Here is a 24083-nt window from a genome sequence, read left to right as displayed (position 1 = left end):
ATGAACTTGACAGATAAATTATTTGTCAGAATGTAATCACGAATGATTCACTAGGAGAAACTGTCATAAAGCAAGAATATGTGTAATTTTAGTTATGCACCCACATTTCAGAGAAAATATAAAAACTACAAAAATAATATTAAACATCTAAGAGGCAATTCTTTGAAATTTTTCAGCTATGCGTGGGTGTGTGTGAAAGCCAGGAGGTACTGTACTGTGTTGTAAATGTGACTCTTGATGCCTGTAGATGCACGAGGACTCCCCCTCTTTAGTTAGATGGCCAATGAAAGACATTTTAATGTCATCCTGACCTGTGTAGCTGTTTACTGGATGCCCTCTACCCATCTGCCAGTCTGAGTTAGTCTCTATTCTCACTGCACATGGAGATGAGAGGCACTCATCCTTATGGCACTTCAGAGAGAGGAGCTGTGGAAACATGCCACACCATAATAATACATGTATGTTATATGACAGAAAACGTGACTTAAAGTTTGTTGGACTCTATGCAAATTTGAACAGTAAAGTTCAGCCAAACTTACGTTTGATCTGTCTGGCTGTGTAGTGCTCAGGTGCAGTTCACTCACTGGCATATATACAGTACCCTGCTATGCGTGATACTTTATTTGGCTGAATTAATAAAGGCCACAGCTCTGCCAACAGCCATAAAACTTAGACAAAGCCATACAACACCCTGCTGTAACATCAGTGTTAGATTGATGCAGGCATATTTATTCATAAGTTTCTCTCTTTCTCTGCATCCTCACCCACCACACTCAGGTTGGTTATAAATCATCTACAGGTTGTGACTCAGTGGGGTCATTATTGTGTTATACTCCTGCTTAATGCAACACTAAAATTTTAATTGCAGGTTATATTTAGTTGGAACCATATTTTACCAATTTGCATATTTTAACAGCAGCAGCTGTGGAATCTCCCGCCTTCCTTGGGGCTTGCCTACAGCATATGTCTCATGTGAAGGTAAAAATGAGTCATGAAATGATACTGCAACCTCAGTTACTCATACAACATTCCCTGGCATGCATGAAAATATAGCAGTGGGAAGAGATTAAAAAAAACCCCCAAACTATCATCTTCAGCTGTGTCATAAATAAAACTGCCAGAGAAGATGATGAGGAAACACTGAAGATTTTTGTAGTAGAATGCGTGAGTGTACAGTACCAGTCAAAAGTTTGGACTCACTTTCCCATTCACTTGAATGAGAAAGTGTGTCTAAACTTTTTACTGGTACCATATATCCATAATAGTTGAGTCAGTGTTGTATCAGAGCTGCTGTATCATCTGCTGTCTGAAGGATGTTAATATCTCGGATCAAAGTAGGATTTAATTTTACACTTTAACACCTAAGATGCTGGCAGGCTAGAGCTGTACGGTTGTTCTTTCCGGTGGAAGTTTTGGGATTATTCGTTAGACTTTATGGCAGCATATGATCCAGATCCAGTCTACAGTACCATATTTTCATCCTCCAACAGGTTTGTTGTCTTTCCGTATCATAGACAGTAACCAACATGTTTGGGAAGCATTTCCTAAAATGAATGAAATTTCTTTGCCAAACTGTGTTGTTAGCACTGTAAACTAGTCGCAAAAATATAGTAGCTTAGCCTTTGCAGTTTAAGACAAATGTGATACTAACACAGTTTGGATCAGCATTGACAAAATTTTAAATCTGATTTAAACAATTTTGAAGACTAGTCTGATAATCAGACTGCAGCTCTTCATAAAACATCTCACTGTGGCTGTTTCTGCTTGTACTCTTCCTCCCTGTGTTATTCCTAACTGATTCACTCGACAAATAGCTCCAAATAGCTCCATATGTTGTTGTTTCAACCGGTTTTTAGCGCCATTGACGGAGCTCCGCTAATTCGGTGAGGAACATGTTTTTAGTCTCCCGTTAGTCATTTAAAAGCTTTTAATTTGAAGCACTAAAATAGGAAAGGTTTGGTTTGCATTGACAGTAAAGTTACACAACTCTGATACATAAAGCTGACCAAACAGCACACAGTGGGCTCATCGAGAGGGGGGCCTTAAAGAGACAGGAGCTAAAACAGAGTGTAAGAGAAACTGTGTATATTGAGGGGCTGCATAAAGGGCTGTGAATCATGCAGAGCTGCTCTAGTGGAGTCCAAAAATAAGAATTTAGAGCTGAAATCAGCATATTAGGTCCTCTTTAAGTAAAACAACTACTTACCAGCTCAGTGTACTGTAGTTCTAACTACTAACACTCTGTAGACAGGAAAGTACACAACCTTACACCCAAACACTCTTACCTCTGTGTATACCCACTTAAGTACAAGTTCTCCATCTCTATAAAGCTTGACAGGTCCTCTACAGCCAGTTGAAGAATTATGCAGATCTCTTTAGCTGCCCTGGTGGATACATTGAATGGCGCTGCAGGGAGTGTTAAGAACACATACAGTTTTAGATGGATTAGCATCCCATGCATAAATAAAATGCTTATGTTTGCCAGCTAATGAGTCCCACTGAAATATCTCAGTCCTGAGATGAGCCACATGTCTCAAACTGATGATCGTTAAGTGTTTTAAATATAACCCAATATGTCCAATGCTTCATCTCATTAAAGAAGCTTTTTTAAATTATTTATATAGATTATAAATTGCAGTACATGTGACTTTACGCAGCTTGAGTTACTTATGGATCACCTCATATATGAGAATTTATTATCTAGTAGGAGCCCAGTGACAGTATTGTTAGTATAAAGGTATGCTTAGATGTAATCTAGCTGATTTTCTTGCTGTGCATTTTAAACATCAGATGGAATTATTCACCCAGTTTTTGAGAGTGCTTGGGAAAAACACATGAATAATGCAACAGCACTCAGTGGCTGTGGTGGGCCTTAATGAGATTTTTGGGAAGATTGTGCTTACTGAGTCATCTTGGGTGAGAGGAGAGTCAGGGAAGGAAAAGTGAAGGTGAGTGAGAGAGAGGGTTTCAGGTATGTCCTTTAAGTCCTAGTTCTAATTCAAGTCGTGGCAGGGGATAAATGTAATCATGGTGCCACAGAAGAAGAGTACTGGGGCTGAAGCATGGGCCACCTGGCATTATCTTGACTTATCCAGAGTCTTCTCTCAAAAACCCAAGGCTATATTGTACATATACATAAAACCATCTCGCTGATTTACATGCCCACAGAAGGGAAATCTCAATAAGGGTGAGAATCGTGAAGTGGGATGAGCGGCTGGTCCCAGAAGAATTTTAATACTTGTTTCAAAGCTTTCTTTTATTGATATTGTCAATATTCCTCAACACAGAGACACATGAGTCTGTCGTATAATGTAGCTATCCTGTAGTTATGGCCAACAGTTTTAATTATTTCAACTTTATTTCTGAGAAACCATGTTCATGCTCAGTCATGTTTTGCATGACAGATGGCTCTAAATACTACAATATCTATGAGCATGGCAGCTGTTGGATAGAGAAGAAGCCAGTCAGAGGCACAAATCAGAGTTCTAGGGAATTCAAAAGTCTTCTGCTTTGCGGTTGGGAATGAAATATGGGTTGGTTGTTGCAGAATTAATAATCCTAGAATCCTGAAGTGAATTTATTTAATATCAGCCCAGATTGTATTATCAGTTCTCTGAAAAAGTGTAATCATTCGTTTCTGCAGCTCATGAGACAGAATTTTAAAGGCCCCTAAAAAACTATTTTCTTAATCAGGTTTTCAGTATGAGTGATGGGGTCCCACATGAACACACATTTTTCTGAAGGTTGAACAGTTCTGGTTATTTTATATGAGAGATTTCTATATTCGTGTTTTTGTCCTTTCTTTTCTCCCTGGTTTGACGTGGGCGGGGCTTAGTTAGAAAAAGTGTCACGTAATTCTGAACATCAAATAAACATCAACAAACATTATTGTTCATAAACAATAACTATCTTTCTCTTCCAAAGTTTAATCTTGATTGTTGCTAATTTAGTCATGAATATTTAACGTTAGAGAGAGAATAGAGAAATATTTAATATTTATTTTCAAGGGCTCTAAACTCTGTGATTGGATGTAATTTATTAAAATGCACCTGGGAAGTTGTTGTTATCTTCTAATAGTTTTACAAACACAGACTTTAACTTAATGGAAGAATCTGATATTTTGTAACAAAGATTTTAGCTCTAATCATATAACTGGGAGAGTTTAATTCCCATCCAAGCCTGGGAATTGCTCAGACTATGGAACATCTAAAATTGTTCAGAAAAATGAACAGCATTTTTATTTCTAGAATCCCGAATGCCTTAAAATAACTATATTGACGATAAGGGATGTATTACAAGATAATGATATTATGTCTCAATATCTGTACAACTGAACAGAAGCTGGCACTGAATCCCTATGAGCAGAAACGGAGCACAGTATATTGCTGCAATATGTAAATATACAGCAGGGTACTTTAAATGATATGCAATGTCAGACTAAATGGCCATAATTCTGAAATGACAGTAATGAACTGGGCATTTTACTATGGAAATTACAGCAAAGCCAAACAGCACATATTTACATTTTGACTGATATCTCAAGTCTAAGCCATCAGTGTAGCCTTGCATGTTTTCAGGCTATGACCCCACCACTACCCGCAGCTGGACTATTAAATAATATCAACTCAACACACATGGCTAGTCCTTAGGTTGGAGGGAGTGACCTTTTCACCTGCAAACACTGCAGTGATATGATGAAGCAGTGATGAGTGCTACAGCAAAGTTCAGCACTGACAAAGTGACTCACAGCTGCCTGCCAGAAATACAGTTCTCTCCTCTTCACATCACATCAAGAGGCAGCTTGCCAACACTAGGTGGAGGCCCATGTTGTTGCTAGTTAAGTCCTGTTGCATTTATGCAGTTCCCTCAGAAAGAAAGTAAACTGGCTATGGCAGGGGAAGGAATAGTTGTATTCCCCAGCATTTGGTTGTGCTGGTGTATATTTTTACTCCCCTGTCCTTTTCATGCTTTGGCCCATGTTTGGACCGCACACCAAAATGTTCCACTTTACTGCTGCATGGCCGCAGAAAAGAGGTGCTAAATTTGTATTTGATACAGTGCCCATACTTCCCTTCAAAAGCATGTTTGGACTTCACTTGGTGTAACTATCAAGTCCAAGACTGTTTTGTTTTTTTCCAAGATGGAAGTTGGAAGACAAACTCAAAATAAATGTAACACTGCATGATCTGCACCAATTAGGACACCTCTTTGTTTATTTTAATAGACTGTCGCTCGATTTAACTCACAGTGCTTTACTTAAACATTTCAAATTCTTGGAGAATGAGAGTCTGGTCACAGTGCAAGGCGCAGTCAAGTGCACACTGTGCAGAGGTAGGCAATGCACTTTTGGTATTTTTGTGGTTGGAGGCATGTGAGGAACCAGGGGCTCATATGGAACCAGGGTTGGATTAGAAAAAATCCATTATCATATATTATCAGTTATGGGTGTAACGGTACCTGTATTCATCCCAAATTGTTCAGCACGGGATGTTCAGTTCGGTAAGCTACTTTCTTCGGTTCGGTATGCTCTAAATAGTTAGTAAATAGTCAAAATAGTTCAATAATCCACTCGTTCCAACTTGCAGAACAATAATTCTAGAGTGCGAGTTCCACCAAGAACATTTTGGGAGTGCACCACTTCGCTCTAGCATGCTCATGGATGTATGCTAGCTGGCTTAGCCAAGTAAGCCTAGTTATTCATGCTCATGTAGTGTCGCTGCCGTCGCAATGACAAACAAGAGACCCGAAATTGACAATCCTCCCATGACAATGACCGAGTGCAACACTATTGATAAAATATGCAACGTTATCCCTGTATTTAAACAATATCATGTCGCCCATCCCCCTCCCCTCTCTGTGATGGTCGGCTTTTCACTCCACCTTTGAGTGAAGCCATTCAGAACAACTATAAACACATTTGATTTCTGACGTGGTTGGACAGCACGTCATAAGAACCAGAACCTGATCGACCATGAAGCAGGTGTCCTGACTGTAGTAAGAAAAAAGTAACCTTTCTGCAAGTGACAGAAAGGTTGTTTTCCTTTTCCACTGCAGCACAACTAAATTGTTTCAGTAATAGTCCACAGGGATGTCTGCCATGATGAAGTTAATATTCTCATTTCTGTTCACTCCACTATGAAATTTAACCAACACAGTTATATGACAGGTCAGGTTTCTGCTCTACCACACCCTGCTGTACAAAGACGCCACAGGTTTGTGTGGTTACTTTACACAGCACTGGTGCAGGATTTATTCAAGGCAACGTGATTAAGCTGATGTACGTATTCCTGCTTTGCCAATGCGCGTCATTCAAATTAAAGACTGCAGATGGAAGATGCACCTGCTAGCTGTAAAGAAAGCTAATCACCTGAAAGAACGGGGCTTCTTACATGCAAGCTGTTGGGCACAGAGAGGCTGTACAGAATTAAACATTAATCTATAGCTACTCTTGCTCACACAACTGCCATAATTGGGGAAAAAAACATGTTTTGTTTTTTGTCTTTTTGGTAATTGATTTTTTTTTATTGAAAAATGGAAAAATGGAAAAATGGAAATACAGTAGCCTCTAGCAAAATAGCACACAACACTGTTGGGCCATGATAGTGTGGTTTTGACATGTACGGAGCTGGCAGGCAGCAGAAGGTGCAAAATGTTGTCCATTTGACACCAAAATGGCAGTGTGCTAATGGATTGCCAGTGACAATGTTCCACTCCTTACACTGAAAGCTAGTCCCCACAGTACCAAAAAACCATATCACACTTTAGGAAAATGTCACCTTGCTAGCACAAACATTCTGTTGCTGCTGGCAATCGTGCTTATTAAAACTCTACTGAAAAATTGGTTGTTGATGAAAATTCTCAAACCAAGTTTGCATCCTACAGCTTAAGAGTGGGCTCAAACATCTTCCACACAATAAATTAAAGACTCAGCAATGATAATTTTAAGAAGCTCATAGATAGATGATATTGTACCACATAAAGCAGCATGTTTCAGACATGTTCTACCCTACAAAGGTGTCAGGATCTAATCTAGAATCATTTGTGTGCAGATATAAAGCACTGTGTTCTATTGACGTCTAGGTCTTTGCTGTTCTTCATATCTAGGTGTAATTTAAAAACCCCTATTTCACCTATCACTCTCTGCTAATAACAGTGGGATTGTGGGGCATCTCAAGCATCAACACACAAATGTTGGGTGGCATACTATCAATGCTCCAGATTTTCATTGACTTAACTGTTCGAAAGAGAAAAACCGGCCTTGGCTGGTTTCCTAATTACAGCAATATTGCCCAGATGCTCTTTGCTAAAATCCTCTTGGAGCTGGTTCAGTTCTACTTTCCTTGATAGTTTCATCCATTCATTGATTCACCCATTCATTCATATTCACTGGCTTTGTTGAAAATGATGAGTAAAGAGTGTTTCTCCCTGCTGCTCATTCATTTTATCTTTAAAAATCTAATCTTGGCTCGGCCTGATCAGTTCCTGGATTCAGTCCTGGATTTAAAGCCCTCAAATGAGAGAGATGATGCTGGAGAGAGCATTTCAGTACTACAGCCACAACATGTTTATGTCCTTGGTATCAATCTGTGTTGAGATAAATGAATCATAATTGAATTAATATTTGTTAAACATACAGATGTCATACAAATTGTTTTGTTACCTAGAAAACAGAACTTAAAAAATGTGTGTTGAAATATTAACTCACAAATCACCTCTTTAGTGTTTGAACAAAAAGAAAATGTGCTTTGCTGCTCAAGTGGGTGGTCTGCAATGTATCCTCTTTTTCATAGTATTTTTTTTCTGTCCTCACTATTTCTAACCTAGAAACAGGCACCAGGATACATTTTTTATTAGACGAATGTCATGGGAAATATGTAGTCTGTACAGCACATATTGTTGTGTATGTCTGCATATTTATGCGCTTGCTTGCCCCTTTTCATGTCATGATTGTGTCGGAGGTAAGAAGGGAAAGTGATAGCGTGACATTGCCGGTGCTGTTGCACTGTGAGGGCACTCAAGGATCTGCAGGGAGGCCAGCTAGGGGACAGGAGTGACAACATGGCTGGAGGATTAATTTTAACCATGTAGAGAGCCTCTGAATCACTGTGCACAGGCTTACACACTAACTCACACCAGGGCTTTTCCCGGCTCAAAATGAGGCAAAGGTGTTACCTCGACCATGACCAACTGAACCTTGAATTTATTACTTTAAATGGAAAATACATTTAGATATGTGCCAAGTCCTAAGTAGTCTGCCTACTCTGGCTATGGGAAGCACAGCCTATACCTTAGATAATCTTCTAACTCTATAATTGGAAAGGAACGACAGTAATTTGGTTATAAAACATGTTTTAATTTAAATAAAGCCTCTCTTAGGCTATAATTTTGAATAGTGTTGTAAAAGGTGTTTTGAATATATTGGACACTGTGGGCAAAATATCTGAAAACAGAGTAGGAAAATGCCTAAAATCCCCAAATTATCTGTTGTGCTTACATGGATAAAGCACTCACAAGCTGTTTTAGCTGTATTATGTGATTATGCCTAAACAGAAAAACAGGTTGGTGGTAAAATGGATTACAACCTTATTTATCTTTTGATGGTGAAACAGTTTCACTAATGTGTGAGACTCCAAATAAAAAACAGAAAGACAATAAGGTATTTAGGGCAGCTAAAAGTTAATCTGTTTTTAACATCTACCATAACTACAAAAAAAATACCAATGTGTTGAAGGTTCTATATGTATATATATGCTTTCTATTGCCAATGAGTGAACGGATTGTAAGGTAACTTAAAAAATGAGACCTTCCCAGACTTGATCGGTTGCCTATAACAGCCTGTGGACTGATTTCTATGTGAAGGACTCGGGCTGGTTTTTCCCTGGAAATCCAAAGGATTTGACATTTATGTGCACTCTCGAGAGCCTTGCCTCTCTCCGGCATCAACAGGGTGCAACAATAGTAAACGTTAACTTTGAAATGGATTCCGCTAACATCAACAAACAACTGGCACCCACCACAACACAGTCAGGTAAGCTAATATTTCCGCACAGCATGTGAAATATATTGTGATATTGAGGGGTTAGCTGGATAATGTTAGTGTGAGAGGGAATTTCGGATACTTACATATTGCACCTTTAACAGTTAAATATGTGGTCATTTTAATAATATTAAAACATAAAGGTTTACAAGGCATAGCAATGTATATTCACTTCACACTTCTGCTTAAAACACAAATTCATTCAGAAATTAGGCAAGCTAAATTCAACTACCCTTGTGAGAATTTAAGTCACTGATATGAAAGTTGGAAACAGAACAGGGACTTTAGCCGTAGGAAATTGCCTTTAGAATTTTTGGATCTCATATGAAATCATTGAAAAGGTATTTGAATGTGATAAAAATGTTTTCACGGTTGGTTTAGTTGTCATCAGTGAGTTGTGCTTGTTCTGGATGGTTTTCCTCACTGCTGTTTAAACAACAGTATGTTACTCTCAGGTGTTGAATTGTCACTTCCTGTGAGAGTGACCATGTTTAACACCTGAAAATAATTACATATTAAAACTATGGCAAAACCATGGCGTTTTAAACAGTAAATGGGAGACCTGTCTCTTTTGCAGCTTTACTTAGAAGCTGAAGCAAGTAGGCTGTGCATATTTTTACATAAACATTTTGCTTTCTGCAGCTTTAATTCTGTGGATTTATTGTTCCAAGAATGCCATTTCTTTTTTAATTCTTATTCCCTCTCTGCATATTCCCCAGTAAACATCATCACACATCAGCAGAATATGAGCTATGGGTTTTGGCATACCTTCTTATCTGCTTCCCTTCCCACACATTCACCTGTTACCAAACAGTGTTAAAACTGCAGTGATCTCACTTTTCTATTTTCCAAATATAGTTTACTGCCACTTGGCTTCAATCAGGCAAAAAAAAAAAAAGAAATCTCTTGATTGCTGCCTTGAGTTTGGGATTGATGTCAGAAAATTAATTACGGCTAATCAAGTACACAGACCATAGATGAACTCGCCTGGGGCAATCATTACACAGCTGCATTATGTTACAAGACATAAGCCAAATAGTAGCTCTGCATTTGCTCTTAGGGGTAGCTTGCATGATAAATGGATACCATAGTGACTCAAGACTTTTTGACCTTCCCCTAAATACATTCCTAAATTCCTGCTGAATCTCACAAACCATATTATGACAAATGGAAAATTGCTGAGGAAAAAGTTATGGCCAAAAACACTGTTAGTATAAGAGATTTTATGTGATTTCACATTCCCATATTCCCACGGTGGTTTGAAGCACATTCAGCTATGAGCTCATGGAGCGAGTCTGAAGCTACTGGTCCGTGTCTGAGCTGACTGTTCAACAGGCCCGCGCGCTGAGCATTTAAAGGCAAATCTCTGTTAATCACATATGGATTGAAAATAATTAGGGCTATCTTCTCCCGGCAGACGTCGATAGTCCGAGTGTGGAAGCAGGAAAAAACAACTGCTGCAATAAATCTGATCTGATAATCCAGTATGCTGATTTAAACACAACCAGAAGAGCTATTCTCACAGTTCATGGCCACAAAGCAAGACAGACTGTATTGTCACGAATTAAAAAGAAGTTATGTTTAATTCCTGAAAATTATCCTCCGCACAAAGGAGGATGCCCTCCTTGATTACCGTATTTGACCTACAGTATACAGAGAAAAGCACTGTACCCAAGGAGATTTCCAAAAACTCACACATCTATAGTATTTTAAAACTATTTTTTCTGACTTTTGTGAAAGCAAGCTGACTGTAGGGCCACAAACAAAAATTTAATTGCAAAGTTGTGCTTATATCGACTCTGGGCACTGTGACAGTCCATAAAGTCACTCATCCATACATTGTCAATAGAGTGATTCCAGAAAGCATTTGCTGATAATGCAATGGCCTAGATAATTGATTTATTGGTTTGGGGTTTAGGGAGATAGTTGCCACAGTTCATTAATAGAAATGAAATAAAATATTCAAATCTCTTTCCGAAAGTTAGATGAGAAGATTGATACCACACTCATATATGTCTGTTAAATATGAGGCTAACAAGCAGCCGGTTAGCTTAGCACACACAGAGTTGAAACAGGGAGAAAGAGTTAGCCTGGCTCTGTCACAAAATCCACCATATCAGCACCCCTAGAGCTCACCTATTAACACATTACATCTTGTTTGCTTAATCCAACATCCAGGAAGACACTACACCCGGCCAAGAAATAGTCCCACACTTAACCTCCTGCAACCACAACTTGTCACTTTTACACTTCAGTTTTTGTATGGATTAGTGAAACAAGACATAAGTTGTTGATTAGTGGGCTTTTCTATTGCTGGTAGGCTGGTTTTGTTACCTTTGGGGAGAGTCAGGCTAGCTGCTTGCCCTTTTTTCCAGTCTTTATGCTAAGCTAAGCTAACTGGCTGCTGGCTGTAGCTTTATATTCAACAGACAGAAATGAGAGTGGCATTGATCTGCTTATCTAACTATTCCTATATACATATTCATATCAGTCATATAAGGATAATGACATGCTACTTAGGGATAACCTATCCTTCATTATGGTAATCTAGAATCTTGAAGTCTATAGCGAGAGACATCTCTCCACAGAGGGCTTCAAAGACTTAGATTCGTTTTTTCTCATTTTGTAAAGCACTTCTGAACATCAAACTCAACCTCAGGCCTATCTGTGATTACAACTCTGTGCACATCACATCTGATTAAATTTGGATTACTTATTTTTTTCTTGAATGTATCATTATAATTAATTGGATACTATCTTGCTCATTGGTGTAGGACTAGACTACAGACATTCCTGGCGTGTATGGAGGCTCATTTGGTTTGATAAATATTACAACACCACAAGTGGCCTGGCAAGCAGCCCACAGGGAGCTCTACAACTGTCCAGAAGCTAATTAAAACAAAGAGAACATTTTACAGAATATACATAATTATTTGCTTATTTATGTTGAAGTATGAAATAATAAGATAAACTGAGTCGCTACGTCTTATCAGAGCAACCCAAACATGCAGTTTATGTGGCATTAGACAATCAAAAGCAATTGAGTTCCTTGGCCATGTAAGAACAATGTCTACAATGCAGTGAGAGCTGCAGTCTGGAAACAAACAAAGAGAAGCACAACAACAGACTAAAAGGCTGCACACATGAGAGGTGCATTGCCTGAGAATAGTTTCAATGGAGCACAAAGCCTCTATCACTGTCAAATATTTGCTCACTGGGATGGTGTGGCACTCGATAGTGCAGGAGACGCGCTGCACTGTAAAGTATCCACCTTTTCCTCCTCTGACAGAATCTCTGAGAATGGAAAGCCAAACAAGACCGCTGTACAATAGCCTGCCGTGTCAATTCCATACTCGACACTGGAACAACAACATCAACAGACAGTGGAGGCGCTTGTTTGAGGAGGACAGATTGAGTGGGAGGGAGGGAGGCCACTGACTGTTTTGACTCATCTCCAGAAAAATCAAAGTCATTAGTAAGCTTCCCCTGAGAGATTCACCGTAGTGCGGTCTAAACATGGCTGCTGTCATATGCTGAGCTGCACACTTACTCCCATTTCCCTGCCTCATTACTCTGCTCTGCCTACCTGCCTCTTCTCTTAATATGTTTCAACCCTAATTATGCAAATGAATCCACTTTACCTTCAACATTAAAACTCTAATAGGTGAAGATACCTCCAGGCATGGTGGTGGAATTCCTGTCCAAGTCTTAGCCTTAAAACCAATTGAAGACAAGTGAGAAAAGATTCCACTGCAGTTGTTTTGCTGACAAATTGATCTTTGTTCAATGAGGCAAAACCTCCACCAACATGATTAGCTTTCATAAGATTGATCTTTAAAGAGGCACTGCACACTTAAACCTGTTTTTGAGCTGTGAACTAAATTATATGACTGTACTGTGATGAAACTGATCAATTCTGGTGTTAATATTGACATTGACACTAAATTTATAAAAATCAGCATTTCATGCGTTGTTTTAAATCAACGCTGAACCTTGCTGACATAGAGTCGACTGTTTGGGTCTACGTCATAAAATACCTCCCGTGTCACACATTACGTAGCCACGAAGCCACTCCCCCTACAGTCGTTGCCCTGCAGTCTTCTGCTGCATTTTTTAAATATGCTAGGAGGGAGGGAGCTAGCAGACTTTGGGTTTGTAGTTACTCTTTAAGTGGAGATATTCCTTGTTACGATGGTTCAAATTTGGTTATTGTACCTACTTTTAAAATGTGAGGCCCTATGAAAACCACGTATGCATCTGGAGAATTTAGTTTTAGCTTCAGATACTTGAAAAAGTGTCAGACAACAAACTTCAAGTCACTAAAGATTGTTGTCCTTTTCAATTTTACAGCATAAAATTGCTGCTAAAACTTTGACAGATGAGATGCCCGACTACAAGCTTCCTTAAAGAAGGCAGGGAAAGCACCTCTGTTTCTCATTCCGCCTTCTCTTTGTGTTTCAAGCTTGCCATCATGTGGGAGGTTGAAAGCTGTAAAAATTGCTCCTGATGACGCAGATGCAGCAGCAACTAGAAGAGGATTTCCCAGACATGAACCGAAGGGGTGCTGTTAAAGGGAATGTTGTTTTCTTATGTAAAAAAGAGGAGCACAACAAAAGCCCTGCATACTCACCCACACACAATCTGCTGTGGCACGATGTTCCTGTTGCTGCTGTTTTGTTTCTTGAGCAGATAATACGACACACTGAAACACTGTGGAGTGCAGTACTTTAATGTGGCAATTATGTCCAAGACAAATTAACCCTAGGGTACTTCTAAAGTCTAGCACCATCTATTTATACTTCAACAAATTGTTTAAGAAGGAGAACATACAGCAAAGAAAGTTAAGACCTATGTAATAAACTTAATTTTGTGCTTGAAGGGGAGGAAAAAGGAGAAATGATCTATGTATGTATTCCCATCATAACTGGAAATACTTGTTTCTGATTGGCTGGCAGGTGTCTGTTAAAATTATAAAATAGGTCACAGCAAAAATAGTTCCAGTCAACTGTTTAACCACAGATCTTAATCTGTGCTCAACACAGCCTGACCTGTAGTGGACCTTTTGGGACTGATACCAACACGAGCGAGAAAAAATACTGTGTATTGGCACATTTCTTTTCATTTTTTTACATCAGCACCTAACATAAAGTAATCAAACAGTATAGATGGTTTTGGTAACACTTTTCCATGAAGCCCATGTCTATAATGCATTATAAACATACTTATGTGTTATAATCTGCTTATAGCTCTGTATAATTATAGTTATAAACACATAAATATTCATAATGCTTTATAACAATAATCATAACACATTGTAAAGCATTTTATAATGACTTACAATGTCAAGTATCATAATACTTCGTAATTGCTGGTCACTCACTGACTTTCTTTTTTGCAAGGATCATAGTGTATTAATTCTAATAGTTGTAATACATAATAATCATTTTATAATTAATTATAATCACTGTTATAATGCATTGTAATATGATTTTAAGTTACTCTCAGTGGTCATTGGGTGCTTTAAGTGAAGTACTGAAGGCGGAGAGGGAGATATCATTACATTACAAACTGGTTATAGGTCATTGTAAGTAGTAATTGTTTGCTTTAAGTAAAGTGAAGCAGGACAGTAAATGTAGCGAAGTATGGTTCCCACACCAGGACTTGAACTCAGGTCTCTCAGACTGGATGACTATGCTAACCACTCAACCAACAGCTCATCCCACTAGCCAAGGGCCAGTGCTGGTAATAATCAGTTGTCATTACTTTCTAGAACAGTGGTTCTCAAACTTTTTCACATCAACCCCTTAACTGACGCAAATTAGACCACAGATCCCCATCTGATAGGATTTTTGCTTTTGGATGTGTTATTACAGAAAGTACATGAAACCCATGACCAAAATAGTCACACATTCTGTCATTGTGTTACTTATGGATGGAATGATAGTGAAAATAAATTATTCCCCTTTTTGCTGGGGAAACCTGGAACCCCCTCAAGGACCATCTGGGCTCCTCAGACCCCACTTCGAGAACCACTGCTCTAGAGGGCACAGGCACCGTGACATTACCCCCTCCTTCGGGAAGTTTGTCCCCATGCTTCAGCCTACCACCTCTAATTCAGAAGTATTAAAATGAATTGAAGTGAATGAGGAGCCTGACACCGTGTGAGGAGGTGGTAGGCTGAAGCGTGGGGACACACTTCCTGGAGGAGGGGGTAATGTCACGGTGCAGGTCATTTCTCTCTAGAGATGATTTGACACACTGACCCTTGGCTAGCAGGATCAGCTGCTGGTTGAGTAGTTAGTGCAGTCATCTGTGGTCTGGAAGACCAGGGTCTGAGACCCATTGAGGGATACATTGGCTACATTTAACTGTCCTGCTATATTTACTGTCCTGCTTCACATGGCTTAAAGCAAACAATGACCACTTATAGTGACTTAACAGCTTGTAATGTAATCATATCTGCCTATTCCTCAAGAATTTCATTACTTCACTTAAAGCGCCCGATGACCACTTAGAGTAACTTATAATCACATTATAATGCATTATAACAGTGATTATAATGTATTACAACGATGAGAATTATAATACACTATGATCCTTGTAAAAAAAAGTCAGTGACCAGCAATTATGAAGTATTATGATACTTGACATTATAAGTCATTATAAAATGCTTTATAAGGTGTTAGTATTATTGTTATAAAGCACTATGAATATTTGTGTGTCTGTGTTTACAACTTTAATTATAGAGTGTTATAAGCAGATTATAAGGCATTACAAGTATGTTATAATGCATTTTAGACATGGGCTTCATAGAAAGTGTTACCCAGAATTGTAAAGACAGTTTGCCTTTGGTAGATGATATAAGTTGAATTCCTGAAAGCTTTGCACAGGTTTACTTCGCCTCAGTGAGCAAATCTTTTGACTACAGTGAATCCATTGGAATTAGTTAACTTTGGTCCAGAATTTTGCTGTTATGAATGCTAGAGTGAATTGGCCATTACTGTCTAGTGAAAGAAAATCAGCATCTTTGTGTCGGAGAAGATAGGTCCTTATCAGTATTATCCTGACAAACATTTGAAACCAAATTGAATCATTGGGAAGGATCACATTCAACCACATAAATGAAGACCAAATTTTCAGGGGGAAAAAAAAAACAAGAGTGGCATGACATGCACCACTTTCTGGGTGAATTATCAGTGTGAGGCAGAAACACTAAGATAATGAGCTGTCAGTACTGCACTGGGGGGCAAATCTCTATAGACAGCTCAGCTACCTGCAAGGTTATTATTTCCTCCACAGAACGAACGGCAATCAATGTCTTAGAAAAGTTACTTCAGTCACCTGCAGGGGTATCAAGGATTCAACAAGGATTGATGTAGTAAAAGCAAAGTCTTCTCATTAAGAACTTGCTCTGCCATCCTACCTACTCACATAAACTGAGATCCACAGAGATTCTTTATCTTATTTTTTAAACAAAACACTCATTACTGGGGAAAAATACTATGTAAGGCTTAGTGCCGTTTGTGTAAGAATAAATAACGAACTTGAGTAGGTTTGACAAGGCTGGACATCCAAGGTTTGTAATAAGGCAATGAACAATTATTTGTGTTTGTGTGTATGTCATCCTCAGTAACACACAAAGGTAAATCTGAAGACCGGGGTGATATTCCAGAAAGCAGGTTTAGTGAATACTCTGAGTTTATTAACCCTGAGATGAGGGAAACTCTGGGTTTTCCATTCCAGAGAGAGAGGTAACTTAAACTCTGGGTCTGTTACCGTGGTAGCCTGATTAGTTTAGTCGCTCAGGAATTTCCAATGTTACAACCTTTATGCACATCAGTCATTTCTTTGAACAGCGTTTTTTCCTCTCACCTTCAAGTATTAATATCAAGTCACCCTCAGCTCAAAATAAAACCTCTGTCTCTTTTAATAACACTGTGACTGTGCACATAAGACAGCTGTCAGTTTGTTAGAGCAGTTCCTGGAATGTTTTAATCGCACATAAAGTGTAATCTCAGTTTAAATTTAGAAAATATTTATGATGTTTTAGACATGTAAGATCAATGAATAATAATCTCTATCACTCATGATGTGATTGGTCACACTGATGGAACATTATTCCTATTTTATTGGAGATTATTATGTTAATATTTCTAAGTGAGCAGGATCATGGTGCAGCTGTGGAATGTAGTTTGAAAGTGATTTTTTTAAATAGGGTGCATAGTCTTAATGCATTTTAACAGCATTTCAGTGACAATGTTTAAATTTACATTTGTTGAAGTAGCTAAAATAAAGTCACTGAGGGCTGTTGAGCTAAGACACAAATAGATGTGTAAAATTTTAAAATGTACTGTATTTTAATCTAACGCCTTTTCTAGTGTGAATTACCAAACACATTATTACTGAATCAGACTGTGAGCTTACAGTCATGTCTCTATGTCTTTGATCTATATATATTTTTTAAATCTTTAACTATATTTTTCATCTTCAGTTGCTGCCTCCTTTGTTTTTTCTGCATCAGGTTAAAGCTGAACAAATACATTTACAATGCAATGCAGCTACAGCCTGATACACAGTTGATTCCACCACTTTATCATCCATTAAGGAAATGTAAGTCTGGTAAATGATGAATTAATGGACAACACTGAATAAAACTTTATTGTGTTAACTTATTGACACTTTTCCCCGCTCTGACTCAGGCTTTTTTTTTTTTTTTTAAAGACAAAATGTGCACCGTCTGCATACACATACATTAATATCTCTACATCCACTGGATTAAAATGGAGGCTCTGCCTTTTATTTACCTGTTGCCGTGATGAATCGTAGTATCAGAGCTGTATTGATGGTGGTTTTTTTTCTCATTCATCACACACACGCTTGACTCAGAGTGAACATACTCAGGGTTGATTGAACTGACTCTGATCAGCTGTTCTGGAACCGGAACTCTGAGCTTCCCATCTCAGGGTTCATCAGCTCAGAATTCAGGGTTAGATTCAGTTTGTTAAACCCGCTTTCTGGAATACCACCCAGAAGCTCTTGTCTCTGTTGTGATCTTTTAGTAATGCTTCACTGCAGCTCCTGTAGTGACTACACTGTTGTATTTTAAAGCATTTTAATTACCACCCTTCTCACCACACTGAAGATGAATGCACTTAATTTCAGATATGAGGATGCGAGCCAGCATACAAACAATGCTTATCAGCATCATGTGTGACTGAAGCTGAAAATAAAAGAAAACCTGTTGTACTCCTATCACTGTATGATTTCAGATAGTGTATGTGTGTATCTGGACAGACTAAAAGTGGAAAAGTAGCATTGTAGCTGATATTTTCGGGGCTTTGCTCACACTAATGGAACAACTAGCTGGGATCATTATCACCATCTTTATCACAGTATGGAATGACAGCTCTCAAATCAGTGGAGTCAATTCAATCCACTTGTTGAGTTTACTCAACATGATTAATGGAGAAATAATGTGAAATCTCTCTAACAGCCTGAAGAAGGTCAAACAGAATTAGCCTATGCTAAGCAATCCAGGTTCCTAGCCTCTAAATTAAATCATCCTGAACTGCATTACATCTCTAACCTGTCCGCCATCAATCACCGCACTAAAGCAGGTACCCAAACGCACTCGCTCCATCAATCTAGGCTGCATCTCCCCTTCTTCTCTTCCTCCTCTCCTAGACAACTCACTCAGACTGTGCAACTCTTTGCATCCTCCATACCTGTCCACAAGCTGCACTCCATCTCCATTTCTCACTCTGTCACTTCTCAACTCTATCATCCCCACTCATTAAGCTTTGTGGGATGAATCTATCTTCACAAGTCAAAGTTAATTCCTTCTTCACACTCTTTTCCATTCATTTTTATCCTCCATCCCAGCCTTTCCTATCAGTGCTCCTTCATTAGCATGGCTGGCTCAATCACTACAATCTTTCATTTTACTTTTCATTAGTCATATCTTTTCTAAATGTAGCCCAGGTCTCGCTACAGTTGGTGATATCTTTACAAGCTGTTAAGCAATACCCGAGTGCTTATTTTCATTTATCAAAAAGTAAAGTGCACAAAAAGCATTTATTTGAAGAACAGACGACTAGGGTGAAGTGACCACTCAGCTGAGCAAATCTGATTTGATTTGTAAGGAGAGGTAAGCGCTGCAAAATCTATTTTTTCTCCAACATATTTGGTGCCAAGTGCTCACTATGGTGGTGTTTTTTTGTTGTTCTTTCCTAAAATCATGCCCATTTCTGTTCATCCCAAACAGCCCACTGTAGCTGCTGAAAAATTAAAACACACCACTTCCTCTACACCAGATTTTTCCAAGGCTAAGACCAAGATTTAAAAACAATGAACTGAAGAGGTTGAATTATTATTATTTTATGTTCAATGGCAATATAAAGTAATAAAACAGTCAATTAGACAAATTTATTGTGGGTTATTTACATTAACTGGTTAATATACTTTGAGAATTTAATGAGAGTTTAACATGGAAAAAAAATAAATGCTGGGGGCTATCAATTATCGCTATAGTAGATAAGTGAAGTAAAATAGCTCTACAGGTCATCAGGCAGGTCATCAAGAGACAGCCAGGGGTGTAATAAATGTCTCTGGGTTAATAAGAGTTTCAGACTAAGCCACACAGTGGTGTTCAGAAATGCCTCATGCATTGCACGACACTTACACATCATAGATGTAACAGATTTCTATAATTTGCAACACATTTTCTGATAAAAGAAACTGCTTCATTCAAAAACAAGTTGGAAATGAAAGTGTTTGGATATAAAACAGGGAAATGTAAGATCTCACTAGGGCTTTAATTGACCCCTGCAGCCATTAAAATGTGTTGGACAAGGACCTTCTCGTCCAGCTCCAGTAATGAGTAATGGCAAACTCTCAATCAAATCTCTAGTAAAATCAAAGTAAGGGACAGAGTTGGCTGTTACTGGCTCATAATGTATGTAAACAGCCCTCCCTCCAGACTAAAACTGCTTTTCCAAAATGGAGTGTATAATGGAGTGTATAAATCTTAAAATGGCAGCTTGGTGTTTCAGTGTGTACAAGGAAAACGGTAACAGATCAAATCGAACAGAAAATATGTAAATGATATTGTGAATTTGGCAGTGTTAAAAGCCAGTGTAGGTGATCATCAGGAAGGGACTGATGGGAAGGTTGGCACACAGCACAGTAACCACTTGTCTCTGTAGCTGCCCAGTCAGAGTCTGCTATGTGGTAACAAAACTCACAAGACAACTTTTTGCTTCTAACTTTTGTCCGTGAGCACTAATTTTAAATGTCGATATAGCCTATCACACAGCTGTCATGAAGCTGTATCCATGTTGATTTTTTCTAATGATGTCACAGCCATAGAGCAATACTTTGGTCTGCCAGGCTGCGTCTACAGTACTCCTTACTAAATGTAGGTTGTGATGCAGTTTTGTTGTTTGCCAACTAAAAGGAGGACAATAAAGAGGAGATATAGTTTTTCTATTGTTTAGGTGTTTCTCTGTTGGCAGAGGTCTCTACTGAAACGACCTGGAAATGCTAGCGTGGATGCAAGTCATTTTCACACAAAAACAATATTTTAAGAATTAAACTGCTTTGTGTAGGTGTATTCTCACTTAATTGAACAGTGAACAGCTGCCAAACTGGAGCTGAATCTGGTCAAAAGTCCATATGCTGCCCTCACTTACGCAATGAAAGAATGATGATGAATGAATAAATCCCAAGGTTAATCTCAGCATTTATTATACAGTAGCACTGCCTCATGTCCTTGATGTTAAACCTTCAACAAACCCCTCTCCAGATCATAGTATTTAAAACTAATGCAAAACACTACTACTACAAGGTCTCACTACGCAACTAATAAGATCTTTGTACACAAAAAAAAAAACAGAAGCTATATCAGTCTTATTCATGAAATGCTGCTGCTCAACATCTGTCTATTTATTTGACATCTGTGCATCAACCTAACTGTTTCAGTAAATGGGAGCTTGTGATTGCTTTTGCTGAACACCTGTACAATGTAATGCGATCCAATGCGATAGCCCTGCAATAAATGTGACATTTGTAAAGCGTATTTTGCTCAACTTTTGTTGAGACTGACAGAAAGGTTTCAGCCTTGTGGTAATTTTTGAAACTGTAGATCCTGGTGATGGTGTTGGATTGTGTGTAAGTGGTAAGTTTGCGCCCCATCATTTAAATAAGGAGAGATTAGTTTATAGATATAAAGCGTTGTTGATAAAGCACAGGTTAGATTTATATGATGCTGTGAACCAACTGGAAGTAGCATTTAAGATTTTAGACTGATAATGTACAGTAACAGAGGAATGTGGGAAAATATACTGTATGAATGGATAGAAGCCAAAAGGAGTGACCTAGAAAAGAGGAGAAGAATGAAGTAGTCTCTCTGATTGAACTGACGCCTCAGTGACCAGTAATAAAACTCTACTCTGACATGATACCCAGAACTATTTCTAATTGATTTCAGTTTAATCAACTATCTCCTAAAAACTTGTATGGGCATGGTCGAAGTGGATGGTGACCAAAGCGCAAGACTTTGACATCAGAGAACGGAGTTTGCTTCGTTAAGGTTAAGGAAAGATCGTGACTTTGGGTAAATATCGAAAAAGTAAACACATCCGGAGTTTCTAAGTTCATTCTTGACCTTGGAAATATCATTTGAGAAAACAATCCCACAACAGTTTTATGAAGATTATTGGATGGTCAAAATGTATCAGATGAACTACTAAATGGGCCTTGAGTGAGATTGTTTTCTAAATTTAACAAATCTTGTGTCTTGCACAATCTTAGTGTTTACTTTTTCAAAATCAGAAGAACTAACTGCTTGAGTTGCCTTTATTATGCTTAAACATCAAACATGCTTTAGTCACCACATGCATATATTGTGGGAAAACAAATGAAAAATGTCAGTGAGGGTTTTTCAGATAGGTTCAATAGCAATAACATTTAGCAACTTTGCACATACGTTCATTGTAAACTTTTGCTCAGTATGTTGGTAAGAACCATACCTCAGGCAGCATTACATTTCTTTCAATACGTAGGTTAGTGAAATAGGAAGGTGTGACCAACTGATCGTGAAAAGTGACTGAATGAAATCGCACGACTACAATCCGCTCTTCTCATTTCTTCTTCTTTCAAACTTATCAAAAGATGTGACAGACAGACTTATGAATGATATTACCACAATCTGTTACATGATGTCATGGAAATCATTGCAAAAGTGTTTTCTTTGATGGTTTCTGACATTGGTAACGTGGTTGTGAATAAATGCATAAGATTATTATAAATGCATAAGATGGCGAATAAATGCATAAGATTCATTGGTAGTGCAGTGAAGACAGGACATAACCTCAAGCTGCTTGAACTTGAAGAGGTTTAACAGACCAGTAGAGCTCAGCTGCTCCTCCAATAAGAACTTTCAGACAGGAGGAGATTTATTGTTTAAAAGTCATAGGTTAGCAAAATATTGTTAAGTTGTGAATATCAGATGCAATTATACAGGAGGCATGAGAAAGACCTCTGTGTCTCTTAGCCAAGGTCTAATTACAAAGAGCAGGTCTGATATAATTAAGAGGTAGAGGAGAGACTGTGTCGCTGATAAGAACCAAGATCAGAGCATCCGGTACAACCTGTAGATGAAGTACCATCATCCAAAACACTTCAGTGCTTCATTTTATGTAGTTGATTATGTTAATTTGATGCAGAGACCTGTTCATAACAAATAGTATAATGTGTATGCACATGCTGGAGTTTCTAATGACCACGTCTAAACCTGACTACATCACAAATGTTATTTTCAATACAGTTACTGTCACATGTTTACAGTATATTTAATAACAAAAGTTCAGTTTTTGTACAAATAAAATGCATGATTCAACCGGAGTGGAATGGTTACTATCATTCTCAAAAATTAAGAAAATACATTATTTTTATTCCAACTCGAGCTTATCAATATTATGAAAAGAAGTGGTACATAAAAAAAGTTATTTCTTCCATCCATTTTCCTTTTCACTCATCCCTCCTTCCCTTGAATTATTCAGTTTTAATACAAGCTGAGTAAGTGCTGTCCCTGAAATAGCTCAGACTTCTAAAAACAGCCAATGAGGGAAACCAAGTTACCAAAACCCACTGAATGATTTATGGATTTCTATAATAATAAACGGAGGCTGATGTATTTTGAGAGTCTAGATGGGGACACAGAAACACGTCTCTTAAAGTGACAATGTGAATATTGATATACAGAAGGCAACTATGCTACAAAACAACACAGGTTTTCTTGCATCATATATTTTCCTAGCTACTTCTCCATTAGACAGTGTGTCTGTGTCCTCTGTGGTTGAGTCTTCCTGAGGAATACAGCTAAACGGCAAGTGGGCTTCATCTTAAGTGCTCGCTCTGTGACTGTAAAAGCAAATACTCAGAGCATCATGAGTAAAGAAAACCAGAGCTCATGTGCTGCTGGCCAAGGAGGCAAGAAGCCTTCAAACACTCAGTGAAGGTAAAGGTTCCCATTGTGCTTTCCCCAGACATAAATCTCTCTGAACTGGGAGGTGGAGGTGGAGGAGGAAGTCTGAGTCTAATTTGATCCTATGCCACTGGTTCGAAATGACTTAAAGTCTTCTAATGCCACAAGGGAAAGCGCTTAGTCCAAGGGTCAGGGTACAAAAGACATAGTGCAGTTAATATGAAGCACCACAATAGGAATATACAGTGCTGCTTGAAAGGTTGTGAACCCCTTAGAATTTTCTGTATTTCTGCATAAATGTGACCTAAAAAGTGATCACAGATCACAAGTCCTAAAACTAGATAAAACCCAATTAAACAAATTAGACAAATCTTTTTTTTTCATCTTTTTTATTTATTTATTGAGGAAAATGATCCAATCTTACATATTTGTGTGAGGCAAAAGTATGTGAACCCTTGCTTTCAGTAAATGGTGTGACCCCCCTTTTGTAGCAATAACTTCAACCAAACATTTCCTGTAAATGTTTATCATCCCTGCACATCAGCTTGGAGGAATTTTAGC

The 24083-nt window shown here is 38.3% G+C and overlaps 1 protein-coding gene across 5 annotated transcripts in view; it reads left to right on the top strand.

The window, feature by feature from the left end:
• Positions 1–24083, top strand: part of trappc9 (trafficking protein particle complex subunit 9) — a 213826-nt gene that overhangs the window by 162053 nt on the left and 27690 nt on the right. The window contains exon 22 of one of the 5 annotated variants that reach the window (XM_067611540.1): positions 13500–13613. The exons of the other annotated variants lie outside the window; for them this stretch is intronic. Coding sequence (XP_067467641.1) covers positions 13500–13522 — 23 coding nt within the window. The 3' untranslated portion in view covers positions 13523–13613. Of the gene's footprint in view, positions 1–13499; positions 13614–24083 lie in introns of those variants that run through there. 5 annotated transcript variants of the gene reach the window in all.

This window comes from Thunnus thynnus, chromosome 15 (assembly GCF_963924715.1).
Source record: "Thunnus thynnus chromosome 15, fThuThy2.1, whole genome shotgun sequence".
Classification (NCBI taxonomy): domain Eukaryota; kingdom Metazoa; phylum Chordata; class Actinopteri; order Scombriformes; family Scombridae; genus Thunnus; species Thunnus thynnus.
Note: the sequence above shows the minus strand (reverse complement) of the source record. Positions and strands in the feature narration are given on the sequence as shown.